The sequence below is a fragment of the Pseudonaja textilis genome, chromosome 1 (assembly GCF_049901715.1).
Source record: "Pseudonaja textilis isolate UNSWEBS1 chromosome 1, rPseTex1.2, whole genome shotgun sequence".
NCBI lineage: Eukaryota > Metazoa > Chordata > Lepidosauria > Squamata > Elapidae > Pseudonaja > Pseudonaja textilis.
The window spans coordinates 240816009-240831418 of record NC_141990.1 but is presented as its reverse complement, the minus strand read 5'-3'; the positions used below and the strand labels follow the sequence as shown (position 1 = coordinate 240831418).

At 36.7% G+C, this 15410-nt stretch overlaps 1 protein-coding gene and 1 long non-coding RNA gene across 7 annotated transcripts in view; one reads left to right on the top strand and one right to left on the bottom strand.

The window, feature by feature from the left end:
- Positions 1 to 14123, top strand: part of DENND2B (DENN domain containing 2B) — a 157016-nt gene extending 142893 nt beyond the window's left edge. For all 6 annotated transcript variants that reach the window (XM_026706479.2, XM_087921084.1, XM_087921085.1 and 3 more), the window contains 6 exons: positions 5256 to 5433; positions 6924 to 6965; positions 8300 to 8411; positions 11630 to 11869; positions 12696 to 12782; positions 13090 to 14123. In XM_026706479.2, coding sequence (XP_026562264.1) covers positions 5256 to 5433; positions 6924 to 6965; positions 8300 to 8411; positions 11630 to 11869; positions 12696 to 12782; positions 13090 to 13124 — 694 coding nt within the window. In that variant the 3' untranslated portion in view covers positions 13125 to 14123. The remainder of the gene's footprint in view (positions 1 to 5255; positions 5434 to 6923; positions 6966 to 8299; positions 8412 to 11629; positions 11870 to 12695; positions 12783 to 13089) is intronic.
- LOC148128126 (uncharacterized) overlaps positions 1 to 15410 on the bottom strand; it is a 28103-nt gene that overhangs the window by 7545 nt on the left and 5148 nt on the right. The window contains exon 2 of the long non-coding RNA XR_015740903.1: positions 5319 to 5422. This is a non-coding gene — a long non-coding RNA (uncharacterized LOC148128126). The remainder of the gene's footprint in view (positions 1 to 5318; positions 5423 to 15410) is intronic.

Below are 15410 nucleotides of genomic sequence, written 5' to 3'. Positions count from 1 at the left end.
ATCAATTCGTCTGTAATATCTGCAGATGTAGTATGATTAGGAAAGTCAGATGATGAGGCAGATGACAACTCTATTGGTTGAAGAGGTAGGTCAGGATTCCCCCACCTCACCCCCGAATATGACAATCTACATAAAGACCTATAACAGCTGTGTTAGTGCCCTTCATGGACTCCCAACAATTCCCTGCTTGATTGAAGGATGAGACCATTATCTGTCCTTGACTTAGTATGAGATACAAAGCTTCATCAAAGGCTGGTCTTTGGATATATATATAAAACTAAAGATGAAACAATTCAAATGTGTAAGAAGTCATTTAGAAATCTATTCTGATTGTTTGAATCAAGCCAACCTGTTCCCCCTCGCCCTTTTTTTTTTTTAATCACAGCAAAGTCAAATAGAGTATCAGATCGTGACATTTGCTGTATCAAATGAACTTTGAGGGTATAAAGCCTCCTTTCTCATCTTTGGAATGCCATATCAAATCCAGTAAAGTTTAAATGCCTGATTTTCCTACATTTACTACAATATAATCTTTCTGTTACTATTGTTGTAGCAGTTAAAATCAAATGTAACTGACCAGTTGTTATTACCTCCAGTTTCTCAGTGAGGCAGATCTCAGGAGAATGGGCCCAAATGTGGGAACTGCACATGAGAGAGGATGGTGTGTGTGTGTGTGTGTGTGTGTGTGTGTGTGTGATTTCCTCACAGCCCTGCTTTCTCGAAGAGTGCAAAACCTAGAAAAGGATATTTTATAGAAACTAGAGGAATGTTTGTGTTCTCATTTTTAGATTAATTTGGCTCTTGTTTTAGCTTCATTTATTTTCTTAGTTGATCAGCTACACTGTCATTAAAAGTAAGCTAAAAAGTTATGCTTGAAAATCTCAAGCCTGCCCTATTTTTCTTTTCTGAATCAGAGCATTGTTTGCTTTTTCAGGGTGGGAAAAAGCTGTATATTCTATTGAGCAAGATAAAAGTCAAGGCCAAAGCCTCACATGCTAGATAACACTTCTGAAAGGGAAATGTTTGATAAAGAGGCTGCATTAATCATGATTGCCATCCCAAGGCCCTCTGTGGAACTGAATTCATTCCAAAGATGTTGGAATTCCATCTGCAAATGGGAAAACTCCTTTGCCTAAGATTGTCTCCTACACACATTAAAGTTCCTATGCGCGTCAGGAATTGCAAGGTTGGAAGAGTCAAACAGAATTTTTTTTCTGAATATATAGCAATAAATTTATTGCAGTAAGTATTTCACCCAATCCAAAAGAATTAGAGTAAACCGCAATCTTTGAGCATAAGGAATTTCACACAAAAAGAAAGCTCCTGAACTAAGAAGCTGTCCCCAAGAATGAGCTGTTATGTGGCAATTTTACGTTACTCATAAAAGTAATCCTTGTCCTACAACCATTCCATTCAGTGTCCGTTTAAAATTATGGAAGTCCTCAGAATTCCAGCTGTCCTAGCACCCCTGTGGTCACATGATCCAGTTAACAGTGGCAACCAGGACCGCAGGGATTGCCATCATTAAGCAATGCAGTTCACTTTACAACCACATTGCTTAGTGATGAAAATTCAGGTCCCAATTGCCATAATATGCGGAGGACTACCTGTATATGGGATAAAGAAAGGGGGATTTGGTATTTGTTTTTTTCTTAAATTTTGAAATAGGAAACAGATGTATAAGTAGTCAAGATGATAATTTTTAAACCATAATCACATACCAAAAACATTTTTAAAAGGGAATAAATTAGCTGTCAAATGGAGTATAATGATAGCAAAGCCAATTATAAATGAAGAAGAGAATTTGTAATATGAATAAACATGTCAGCCAAATATCTGCTTAAATATTTTTTTTCAAGAGGTGTCAAAGTGCCTGGAAGAAGTACAGCTAATATTCCAGACTAGAGTGCCCTTCATTCTGGATTGTTGGAGACCCCTTAAAGTTTTTCTTTCCAACTGTGCTTACTTAGAGTAGGAAGAGACATCTAGTGCTACTTTTCCTGTCACTGTGTGAAAAGCTGGTCTTTTTACGCAGGAGAACAGCTTAATCTCTGATTGCTAAGACAGCTATTTTCCTAAGTAATACTGATTCAGCCAAGTTAGTTCATACTCATTTTCACACATATATTATGGCCTAGATATGTGCAAAAGAGAATAGTATTGGCATTACTATATTTAATATGTGTAGCATTGTTGAATTCCTAAAATCCCTGCAAAGCAGTGTAATTTCTAATAATCGGCTTTTTACCAGTCGTGGCTTTCTGCCTCATCTTCTCCCCTCCCAGTTCTGTTAAAGTTTATTAGATTGGCACAGGATTTATAGGGTTTCCAGATAGATCACTGCTATTACTACTAAAAACATTTTCTCTGGACATAAAAATGATGGAAGAGGTAGGAAAAACTGATGAATTACAAAAGGAGTACATAGCTATCTAAATCCCTTAAAACATTCCATGAACAAGACAGAGATTGTGAAATGACCACTTAATTTGGGAAACACCCCAAATTTCTGATTCCTTGGCATCCTAGTGGTCTGAGGCACTTCCATATGGAGAGCTTCAAATGCTAGCAGTCAAAGGCTGTATGCATCTGTTGCAGGTTACTCTCCCATATTGTCTTTTAAAAGGGAAAAAGGATGCAAAAAACCATGGCCAATGCAGCAGTGATGGCTTCAACAGGCAGGAAGACTGAGTGTTGCAAGTTCATCTGTTACAGCACACTTGGTGGGTCTACACAAGCACAAATTATTGTTAGAGAAGTCAGATTACTGTAAAAAATTGTTCTAAGAATGCTCAGACAACAGAGATTCCAAATCTTCCTCAGGTATCCCATCTGTACTTAGTACTGGGCAAATAGTTTTGTGTCTTCTCTGCTTGTAGGCTTTAGGAATACTTTTGCTCAAAGAGGCAGCAAAAATATTCCAGAGGTTTGATGCCATCTAGGGTCACCTTATGGCCTTGCATATCAGTAACTTATTACAAGACAACATTTCAACTAATAAAAATTTTGAAAAGTGTGTGTGTGTGTGCTTTCACACTAGAAACAAGTATTGTGCACGCATTTGCATGCACACCCACACATCCACAACCCCTTGTTACTAAAATCTGGCTTAAAGAAATCCTGTGATTCAAGCATTTGCTCATTACCACTAATTTGGGACATTTTGTTAACTACAGTTTGATACTTTTGTTGATGTTGGAAACCATTGTTAACCAGATTGGGGAGGGGCACATATGATAAAAAGTTCTTTCTTTTTCTTTTCTTCCTTAAAGTCTGGTTGGAGGAAAAAAATCTTCTGACTTTTGCCTTGCAGAATGTGAAAGTACTGAGGAAAGTACTGAAGTTAAAAGTGTAGGTTCTGGAAAGACATACAAGCATTTCTGAATTTGTAGTGGTTTGAAGTGCCTTTTTTTGAAAAATGCTCTGCAAATAGACAACGTTTTTGTTCTATGTTTGGTAAATGGAGGAATTGAAAAAACAAATGCTATCAAGGAAAACTGCTTTTGGTCTAGGTGGAGACTTTTCTTCTTCTGGTCTTCAGGCCACATAGACGAGACTCTACTTGTCATAGACAAGTTGTCCTTTTAGATGAGGTGTGACAAAGATAAGCCATGATAGATGGTACATGAACAATAGTTGAAAGATAAAGGAAGAGCAGTTGCCAGACATTGTCAGAAAGATATCTTAACAGAGTTGCCATAGCAGGACATTTGGTAGGTACATTTTGACCTTTACTCTGCCTTAAACTAGAAATGATTAGCTGTAAAAGTGCAAAAATGCATTGTAAGCTGCCCAGTGTTGCTCTGGATAGTGAAATGGTGACATATAAATATAATTAATAAATAAACATGGCAATTTTCTGCCAAGGTTATTAGCTGTTTCTCTACTTCAGAAAATAATAAACAACATTATTTAGGAAAAGGAATGGGTTGTTCGTTTTCGTCCTTGAAGTTATCCATGTTGGGTCGAAATTTAATCTGAGGTTAACGTCCATAATGGTTAGCTGTGTTATTTTTGCCCAGTATTTTCCCTCCAGCTGTGCAATTTATTGGCGGTTTGTATCTTAGACTGGTAGACAGGAAATACTCTTTTAGGCATTCATACAGAAAGAATAGTTGTTCCTTGGTGGAGGTTTGCCTGCATGCAAATTTCTCTCATTTGTGTGCTTTTGTGTTTGGTGCCAATATATGTGGTACCAATAGGATATATGTAGATCAGGGTTGACTTGTTGAATCCTTGGTGCTCTCTGAGCTTGGTGTTTTCTTAACATATATTTCATTATCTGGCTAGGTAGCATCTTCAGCACTATAAGAGAGTGGGATTTGCTCTTTGTTTTACATAGAAGTTAATCCTCACTTAATGACTATTCACTCAGCAACCATGCAAAGTTACAATGGTGCTGATAGAAAGCAATTATGGCCTGGTCTGGTTGTTGCAGTGCCCCCCATACAGTAAAATTTTGGGCACATGGCAACACTGAAGAGTTGCTGCTGCAATTGCTCCCACTTGCCTATCTCTCCCCAATCTAGACTCCCTGCAGAGCGACATTGACCACAGCACTGGGCCTTGCTGTTGGCTCAGACCTGTTTGTGAGTCCTAGAGCCTCCGCTATCACTGAGAAATGCCGCCCCATGCCACTCTCCAAGGCACACGAGCCTTTGGGAATGATAGATTGGCCCCATCACCCACCCCTTACGAAGATCTTGCAGCATACCACTTACTTTCAAACATGTTTCTCCTGCTTCTGAGAGGTCCACATGGCCTATGAGGTAACATCTAACAGCATTAGCTCTCTTTCCTGTCACTGCCTTCAGGTGCTTCAGAAGGCAAACAATAGCTTGCACTGTCAGTGTTATTAGGAGTGTTTTTCCTTCTCTTTGGTAGTTCCTTGATTAGGTTGTTTACTGCTTGAATGTTTGCCAGCTATTAATCTTTTTAGGATTAATATTTTTAATCCTTTATCATTAATTTTTTTATCCATACCAACCTCTTTTAGTTATGCTCCTTTTTCAGGTTTGTCCTTTATTTTTTTTGAAGAAAATATGGCCACCGTGCTTACAAAGAAATTATCAAGTCAATTTTGAATGTGGAATTTTTTAAATTTGTTACATTTTAATCAGTGTTCTTATCATACATTACTTATATTGGATGCCGTGCTTATAAATGGCATGGAGTAGAGAAGCACAGAATAATCTTTCTTGAGTTTTATTAAGGAAAAAGGTGGCACATAACAATATCATTTCATTTCTCCTCAGCACCCTCTCCAGTTGTTCTCATGCTGTAGTGGCTTTACTCTACCCCTTCTCATGGCAACATACCTTCATTCCCGTCCTCCCATCTTCTATGATTGACATTGTCTGCTGCCCAACTCCATTTTTGGTTGGATTGTTGTCAAGCTCACTGCCCAAATTAAAGGAGCTACCTGTAGAAGAGGTAAGAATGGATTCAATAGCTCATACTGAAATAGAAGTTATCAAGAAATTCAATATATTTTTTATCAAAAGCTTTATGTATTTGTGTATCGGCCATTAGTTAGATTTCTTTGTTGGCTCTTTTTAAAGACAAACTCTAGGGTTACTTGGGCTGAGTGATCAGTGAAGAAGCTTCTAAGGGTGAAAATAAGTATGCCAGCATCTATGCCTCTTTAGTCCATTTTTCTTCTTTAACGGGTTTTAGAAATTCTGAAAACTTTTCTTTGAAGGAGGGAAAAATCAACCTTTTGATGATTTTTAATACTTGTATATTGGTTGGCCATCTGATTCTGATAGTGGTTTTTGTTTTTTTGTCTCATGAAGACATTTTTTTGAGATTTGTTGTTCACCGTCCACCGTTCACAGTTAATTGTGGCATTATTAAAATATTGTAAAATAAATATATTGGGAAGAAAGGGGACATTATGCCAGTGAAGATTTTGGGTGAAAGTCTTTGAACTTTGTAAACTTGTCTTTCAAAAAATATTTGAAAAAGCCTATATTTTGATTCACTGTACAGTAATTTGGAATTAAAGCTTGTTGGAAGGTAGCTGAAAAGGGACTGAAATGTGAGAAGTAGCTATCAGTGTGGAAAATTAGTATTAACAACAACCAGGTGTATCTGGTGTTATTTTATACTGAAATATCATAAAAATGGGATAAGTACAATAAGTAGGATTGATTCGGAGCCAGTGTTATCTAACATCTGTGTCAGGCAGCTTTTGTATTCTTAACCTTCTGTTTTCAAATGTATTAAATTACTGTCATTGACAAGCTTTTTCCCCAGATAAAAAGTAGCTTTCTTTATTATTAAATTTGGTAGAGTGTTTTAAAGCCTTTGGTAATGTTTGTTAGGAGAAGCTGCATGAGTCAGCTATGTATCATGTTATTTTTTCACATCACTCCTGAGAGAGAGTTATGTCATTTTGTCTGACCCATCTGAGAGCTTCACATATATGTTCCTTGACACAGATACTTCCCTTCGGTTCTTCTCAGATATGAATAGATTCCAGATTCAATTATTTCTGTTTCAAAATTAAGACATTAATACCACTATGTTGTTTACATATACAATGAATGGAAGAATATAGAAATTACTATAAAGTGTTTCTCTTGAACACAGTGTGTCTTTTTTGGACATGCATTCTCTGCTAAAATGTAAGCTTCCTCCTGAAAGTAATACTAATAGTGTTTGGGATAATACTGCACTATACTTGCTGTCTTAGACCACAGCTTTAAGATTTCATTTTTATTTAAGGTATTCTATTTGACTTGGTAACCACAGACAGACATGAATATGTACAGTCCACAAGATTAGGTGGTTTCTGCTGTAAATTCTTTGGAGCCATGAGGTATTAAATAGAAGTTTTGTTCATTGATCAAGACAGCCAGTCACTCAGTAGCAACAAAATGCTTCCAATCATCAAAAGATTTTTGTTTCAATTCTTGTAGGCCTTGATGGTAAACCTTGGGTCTGATCGTTTCATCAGACAGGTACTGTTATGTTATTTGCATTTGTCTTTTATTTTGTATTTATTTGTATAGAAGAGCCTCACAACTTAGAAAATAGATTTGTAAGGTTCAGTTATGTCCTCCCACCCAGCTGAGAATGAGAAAACGTGGATGGAGAGTTCTATATGTGTTCAGTAATTCCCATTGAAGAATGCAAAATCTGTAAATTTCGTCTTTTAATTGCCTTATTCAGCATACAAGAATTCTATAGCAGTGTTTGTACTTAGCTGCACTGCAGTCACAATCAGGGAAGAGATGGTGCAGTGCACAATAGTGGGGGAATGAGATTATCCTGTGTCACATTATTTGCAACATACACTATGTATTGCCATACCTCTGCATTTAAAACCACGACACATTGTTGTGGCTACTGCCATAAAAATACTTCAGATGAGATTAATCAATCTGGAGCAATTAAACCTTGTATTTAGGCATGAACAGAGACTGCAGAACTTTATTAAGTGCAGGACAAAGCATAGATGACATTGAACCTTCCTGCATGAGGCCATAAGTTCTAGTCTCACCTTAGGTACAGCTGAGTGATTTTGGACCATTCACTCTCTTCAGGTCTAGGAAGGAGAAGGCAAGGACTTCCAAATTTTGCCAAGAGAATTGTGCGGATTTTGCCAGACAGTTGCCAGAAGACTACCCAGAAAGTGTGTGTGTGCACATGTATACACAGGGAGCACATATATACACACAGGGAGAGGGAGAGAGGGATTACCTTAAAGAAGTGTTCACAACTTTTACAGATGGACTTGCAGAAATTTAGTGTGCTGTTTTACTTTAAATCTGCCCCCAAAAGAAGACAGTATTAGTGATTCCTATTCTAGATAGTTATAAGGAATAAAATCGAAAACTTACTTGAAAATCTGACCCCATTAATTCATGACAACACCATACAAATCAATGCCCTTGGAGGCCAGTATAGTATTGCTACAAAAGAATTGTGTCTTCCTTAAGAGTTCCTACATTGTTCATCCTTCCTGGGGGGAAGCTCCATGAAGCAACTTGTTCTTCCATTCTTCCTCTGCTAGATATCATTCTAGAGGTAAAAAGATTTGCGCTTTGTGAGCTGATTGTAATAGGCCTGGAAGGGATGAAATTTTAGTAGCTACAGAATAGCTATCTCCTCCCAATAATATGTTTTATGAATTCCCATTTGCAGGAAAATAAGTCTTAAATGCATTGTATTTTTGAAGTTTGTATAAGCGTTTAGCAGTTATTTTGCAATACATTTGATTCTAAAAATGTTTGACAGTAGATGGATATAAAAGGAAGAATGAAATCTTAGCACTCTCTTCCCTCCACTTCAGATGGATGATGAAGACACACTTTTGCCTCGGAAATTGCAAGCAGCTCTGGAGCAGGCTCTAGAGAGGAAAAATGATCTGATAAACCAAGATTCAGACAGTGAATCAGATGAGGGTAAGACAGTTTTGGAAGTAATCCTGTTCACAACAGAATCTTTGTGGAAGAGAGAATAACTTGTCCTTGGAAACTAAGAGAGAAACAAAGATAGTTGTATTTAAACTGACCACCTTATTATAAATCTTTATTTTTTCATAATTAAAAGTACACTGTTCTGTAGGAAACAGTTTGTTGGAGTCTTTAATGGTTGTTCCCATTATGTTTCAAAATAGAGATTATTAATCATTGGTTGAATATAAAATCTAGGCCCAGGCATTCTGAAAAATCATTTCCATGACTGTTTTTTGGCTCACTTACTCTGTTGTAAGAATTTAATTACAAGATTGGATGCTGTACTAGTCCCAGAGGAAGCAAAAGAGCAACTGTGTTTAGTTCAAATAAGTTGGCTTTGTTGATACAAACAAACTTTCCTAGCAAAACAAAATTATCCTGTGTCACATGCCAGAAATGATTTAAATGGGATATATGTATGTATGTATGTATGTGATGGCATGTGATATATATATATACCCACGAAAACTTAAGAAAACACACACACACACACACACACACACACACACACACACACACATATTCTTAAGTTTTCGCGGGTATTTATATGTATGGTATCCAGCTTTGTTTGGGTATTTTCCCACATCATTATAGTTGTGCTTTTAAAGTTGTAGGAACGTTTCAACAGAATCTCATCTGCCATCATCAGGCTTCTGTATAGTGTTCGTCTGTGAGTCAGACAAAGTCAGATAAAGTTGGACTTCTTCTAAATAGAAGAATAAGTACCCATCTAGATGAACCCAAAAATGCAGTAAAAAAGCTGGAACACACTTCCTGACTAGTCCAACACATGAAAGCCACAGGTCATAGCATTGACTTCAATGGTACCAAAACCCTAGCCACTATAGAAAACCCCAGCTACAGAATTATCAGAGAAGCCATAGAGATTGAAAAAAGACCTGAAAGCATGAATAGAAGAGATGACTCCACCAGACTGTCAATTATCTGGAAGCCTGCACTCTCAAACAAAAAAATCTCCACACCACTAGCCAGGCAAACACCTGGGCACAAATAGATCCCCCCTGATACCTCCAGCTCAAACACACCCCAACCAGGCACCCAGATGAAACCTAGCTTCCTAATAAATGATGGCTGTCCATTTACTCGGAGCCAAGCCACACTAAAAGCCTCCAATACAGGAAACACAATGTTGCCAGCCAATCAAGACAAAAAAAGCTACAAAACAGACAGAAGATATTAGAAACACCAATCAAGCAGAACACAGCAAACTCCAAGACCAATAAACACAGACCAAGACTCCCAACCAATCAGAATGAAGAAAAAAACATTCTGGCAAAGCGTCGGCTAGCACCAAATTTAAAACAGAAATGGCTGTGAAAGTCTGACTCACAGATGAACACAATACAGAAGCCTGATGATGGCAGATGAGATTCTGCCAAAACATTGCTATAACTTTAAAAGCACAGCTATAACTACATAGGAAAATACCCGAACAAAGTTGAATTATATATATATATATATACACCCACACCCACACACACCCACACACGTATGTATATATGCAGGTCTTGGCGTGTTCAGGTCTTTTCCTGGTTAAGATTGAGAGCATCTTGGCAACATTTCGATGAGGTTCCACTCGCCATCTTCAGGCTGGTGCTTTTGGCTTCGTGCTTGTGTGAGCCAATACACATACACACACACACACACACACACACATTTATGTGATTTGTTTCATGAATATGGTTCATGTATCATGCATAGAGTAAATCCTTGCAGGACTGAACTCCAATATTTTGGGCAAAATGTGAACCACTGTTTGCACTAATAATGGGATTTATGGGCAATTGTATGCATGTGGGAATGGTGGCAAGTGACAGGATATGTGCCATTATTCATCAAAAATGATTGAAATTATCTATTTGCATTAGCCCTCATGATGCAAGTATAAAATTGCATCATTTATTTAACATGTCATGATATATTTCATCACTTCAACATATTTCAGGCTTGTTTAGATTGTTAAAATTTTATAATTTTTAAAAAAAATAACATACATTTTTCTTTTTATTGCCAAGTACAAATGGAATAATTTTGTTATGAAATATCCTTTGAGAGGAGTTTCTCAAAAAAGATAAATGCTTGAGTTAAAATTGTTGTCCCTTCTCACTGTTAAAATATTCAGCCCCCCAAAATCTTTTGCTGAAGAATACCAAGAATAGAAGAGAAAGAGGCTGTGAGGAACAGATAGGGGTGTGTGTGTGTGTATATAGCCAACGACCCAAGAGATTACAGCACACGATCCAGGATGTCACAACAATAGAACTCAGAAGGTCATCACACAGCCCATAACCCAGGTCGTTACAACACAGGAGGCTGATAGACACACAGTCAGTACCTCAGCCACACAGGTTCTTATGAAAAAGCCAACCAATCTGCAAACATCAACTCCCATCAACCAATCAAGAAATAACAACACAGCCAAGCAGCCCGCTTACAACAGAGCCAGCACACCACATCTCCCCACCAGTATTTATAGAGAGACGGCAGCTCCAATCACGCTTTGCTTGCACAAGCACGAAGCCAAAAGCACCAGCCTGAAGAGGCTGAATGGGACCTCGTCGAAACGTCATCAAGATACTCTCAATCTTACACGGGAAAAGACCCGAACATGCCAAGACCTGCATATACATACATACATACATACATACATACATAGTAAAACTTATTCAGATAATGCAGCTTCTTATATTTTAATAATAAAGAAAACAATTTCTCCTAACGTAGTAATTTAGTCCGTAAAAGCAAATATATTTACTTTCAGTTGGGCAAGGAAACAGATAATTTTGAACGTAATCCAGCATTTTACTGTGGAGTTGAAGGGAGGGGATTCTGATGGTTCATCCCTATTAGACTAGAGCCCTTTTCTGAGGCAGATGGGTGGTTCATATACGAAAAATAAATAAATTCAGGGGACATGATCCTGAAGGCAGACAGGATCCTGCTTTGGAACACCCTTCTCCCCTTAGCCACCTGCAAGTTGGTCTTTTGACTGAGTGTGACTTTGGGGGTAAAATGATTAGGGCTGAGTGTTTGTATATCCATTTGTATTAATTGTGCTGCTACAATACAACTTTATGCTTTGTATAAATTGCTCTTTGTATACAAATAGTGCAAATAAATATTTTCCCTGCTTTTTCTTGAAGAATGTAACACCTTAAATGGATTAGTATCAGAGGTTTTCATCCGTTTCTTTGTGGAGACCATTGGACACTATTCCCTTTTCCTAACCCAGAATGATAAGGCTGAGCGAGTGTTTCAGAGGGAAGCTTTCCGCAAATCAGTTGCTTCAAAGAGCATCCGTCGGTTTTTAGAAGTTTTTATGGAATCTCAAATGTTTGCTGGCTTTATTCAAGACAGAGAACTGAGGAAATGCAGGGCAAAAGGTAAGACCTGTTTTATTAGTTGCAGACTTCCTCTCAGACTGCTAGAGCGCCACAGAGCAAAACATTTGGCACGTGTAACTGCTTCAGCCATATGTATACTCCACCAGAGGGCTATTTCTGAACAATATAGAGATATACATATATTCCATTCTACCTTAAGGGTTTTTGTATTCAGATAAGATATTGTGCATGCATTTTAAGTATTTTAGTACATTCAGCCAAAACATAATATGCTTTATTTTGGATTAGGTTTCATTTATAGCATATCAACATTTACTAATAAACAGTGTAAAGTAAATCATAGCTTACTGTGATGGATGAATTTGATTTTGTAGCCTTTATATGGATGCAACAAAGAGATTAATTCTTAGAAATGATATATTTTCTGAATTATTTATAAAATACTGTGTTACTTCCAGTTGTATAAAAATAGATTTAGAGTCAGGTGACAGGACTTCCTGCTACTCTCTTCTCATATTAACTGGACATACTTTGCAATTGGCAAGATTTGTAAGGTATGTATTGCAGATATGTCGAATTCAGCATTTTCCCTGGAAAGTTTATGGAATGTGCATGCTTGTATTAAGAAAATTAAAATATAGCCTGAAAGCGGAAAATGTTTGTAACATGGATGAAAGAGGAAAAAAATGTAACTCTATAAATAGCAGAGTGAAATAAAAGCCTTTGAAAACAATGTGGAACAACATAAAAGCTGGGTGAAAGCTGACTGTTGGGCTGGCTACATCAGAAATAAAAACTCTTAAGATGGGATCCTCCTTTTTCTTGGATAAAACCCAGTGCTTTCTCTTTGATCTTCTTTTTGTAGGTCTTTTTGAACAGAGAGTTGAACAGTATTTGGAAGAACTTCCAGATACTGAACAAAGTGGAGTAAATAAATTTCTACGAGGCCTTGGTAAGGAATATCGTTTTGAAATATTTGTATTTTTGAGATTAGGTTGTAATGCATATGGCACAAGAAGGCAAAAGTTCTTATATGAAGTATATTCTGCTTTAGAGGCTTCCTTAGTATACCACATTGGTGGGTTTAAAGAATGAATTATATAGTCTAAATGATACAGACAAGAATCCTCAGACTGGGTATCTATTTTTACTAAGCAGCTAGAACCTGATTGTCAATTGGGAACTGTAGCATTTTTATAAATGTGTTTGCTTTTTTAATGTATATAATAATGGGAGGCTTTTCATTGTTGCCATTGCAGGAAATAAAATGAAGTTTCTTCATAAGAAGAATTAATCCTTTTCCTTTGAGATGTGGATCAAAAGACTATTTATGACACTGGGCACAGAACACCACCTGCAGCTGTTCCGATGCTAGTGCTGGAGGGCACAGAATGAGCTGCTCACATGTTTAAGTGACTGCAAATTGAATTTTAACAGTGTGCCAGCAAAAATAATGTACTTGGTAGAGACTTGTAAATAATATGCTGCACGCTGTAAGCTTTAACAATGTTTTTTGTAATGAGCACAGACAACTGTGGTAATGTTTGTATATTCCTGAAAAAAACAGGTGCTTTTTTTCTTAATTAGGGACTGAGTTATGCTTAGTGCAAATTGAATGGTGAATTATGTGCAGCTGACTGTCTCAGCAGAACCACTGACTCTGAAGGATATTTGTTTAAGGCTGTGCTGTGGAAGTAAATGAACACCAGTGGGTGAATTCAGGGGTGGGAGAATTGGAAAGAAGACTGATTTTTATATGACAGAGTTTATATTTTTCTTCAGCTTTTCTTCTAATTAATTTTTTCAAAGAAAATATCCTTTTTTTTCTGCAATAAGGTACTTGATTCACAATCCCAAACTATCTGTTTTATTTTGAGTGATGGTCAGTAAATTGCAATGCATTCTGCATTATAATTACTAAACATGAAGAAAATCTCTGGTTTTTCCACACCTTGGCAGCAATTGACTAGATATATTGCATCCTTTTCTAGTGTATGTTTTATTTCTAATAAATTGTGTAAATACTTGTATCAGATTTTCATAATCAGAAAACTTCTCAAATTCTGGCTGTTTAAATAATGTGCTTCTAAAATATTTTCACTGTCAGTAAATAGATTTACTTAGAATAATCCTTTAGTAACCTAGAGTTTTAATCTAATTTCAGGGACTTTTTATTGTTTAGATATATGCAGGTTTGCACTGTAAATAAAGTTTGAACTATAAAGCCATGTAGAATTGCTTGACAGTAAGATCAGCAGCATGTAAATTGAATAAATAAATCCCTAACAACCTATATCCATCCTATACCTCAAGCAAATCCTACTGAACTCAAAGAGCCTTTGGTTTTAATAATCCATATTTTGAAAAGAATATTGTAACATGTCCTCTATTTCATGACAAAATAACATATACAATAGATTATGCAAACTGCTCCAAAGAATAAGCAGCACACTTTGACCTAAAAAATGAAATTTCCTATTACTGCTACTCCTATCACAAGCCATTCTGAGGAGCTGGCAAATACCATGCAAAGATGGATCCTATCACAGAATGGTAACATTCTGGTTCATATCATGGACCTATTTGGCAGTGGATTCCAGCCAGTTAAATTGCATAATACATGGATGAATATATAGTAAAATCATAATATACAAAACTATTAGGGGGGATAGAATGCCTGCAATACCCAAATGTCTGTTAAATCTAAATTTATGTCACTGGTATCTTTATTCATAATATTTGTAAATTGCCCCAATCACAAAAATTATTAGCATAATAAAAGCAGGTAAGAATGTAATAGTCTCAACAACAAATATCAAGACTAAATCAGATTGCTGTCCACATTCACCCTGCAAGACCTTCAGAAATTCAGAGTCAGGGTCAAACGTATCCAGAAGCAGCAACTTCTACAATGCAGAGCTCTATATAAAGAAAGTGGAGTCTAACCACTTTTCATGCAGTGTTCAAACTGCGGGATGGGCAGAATCCCACTTGATAAAGTAGTTCCTGATATATCCCAGTGGCATGCTCTATAAACTTTATAAGTAATGGCCAGCACTAGAAGCCAACCAGTAGACAATAATTGCATTCTTCCACTGCTGTATGACTGCTACATTAGCACCAGCTGTAGTTTTTGAGTAGTTTTATAGCACTAAAATGTTAAAACCAATTCTGTCAATTTATCTCATTTGACTAATTTGTACATCTGCTTGATCATACAAATAATATAAATATTTGAGAAATACATGGTTATCGTAGATCAGGATGCAGTATTGTGAACTTAGATGACTTTAGGAAACCAATTATGCAACCCTACGTGCTGCTGTAGTTAAAATGCATTCTGTGTGTTCAAAAGAGGTATAATATGCCTTTAAAAAAATACAATGCCCTAAAAGGGGGACTATTACCACTAGCCCTTGGTGGTCATAACTGGTTATACATACATTCTTATATTTTCTTTTTAAACACACCTTAAATACACACCTCTGGAATCCAGCAAAGACAGTTCCACTTTATTAAATGAATGGCTGAAGTTCTATATTTTTGAAAACTAAATATGTGGGAGAGGAAGCAGAGAAGG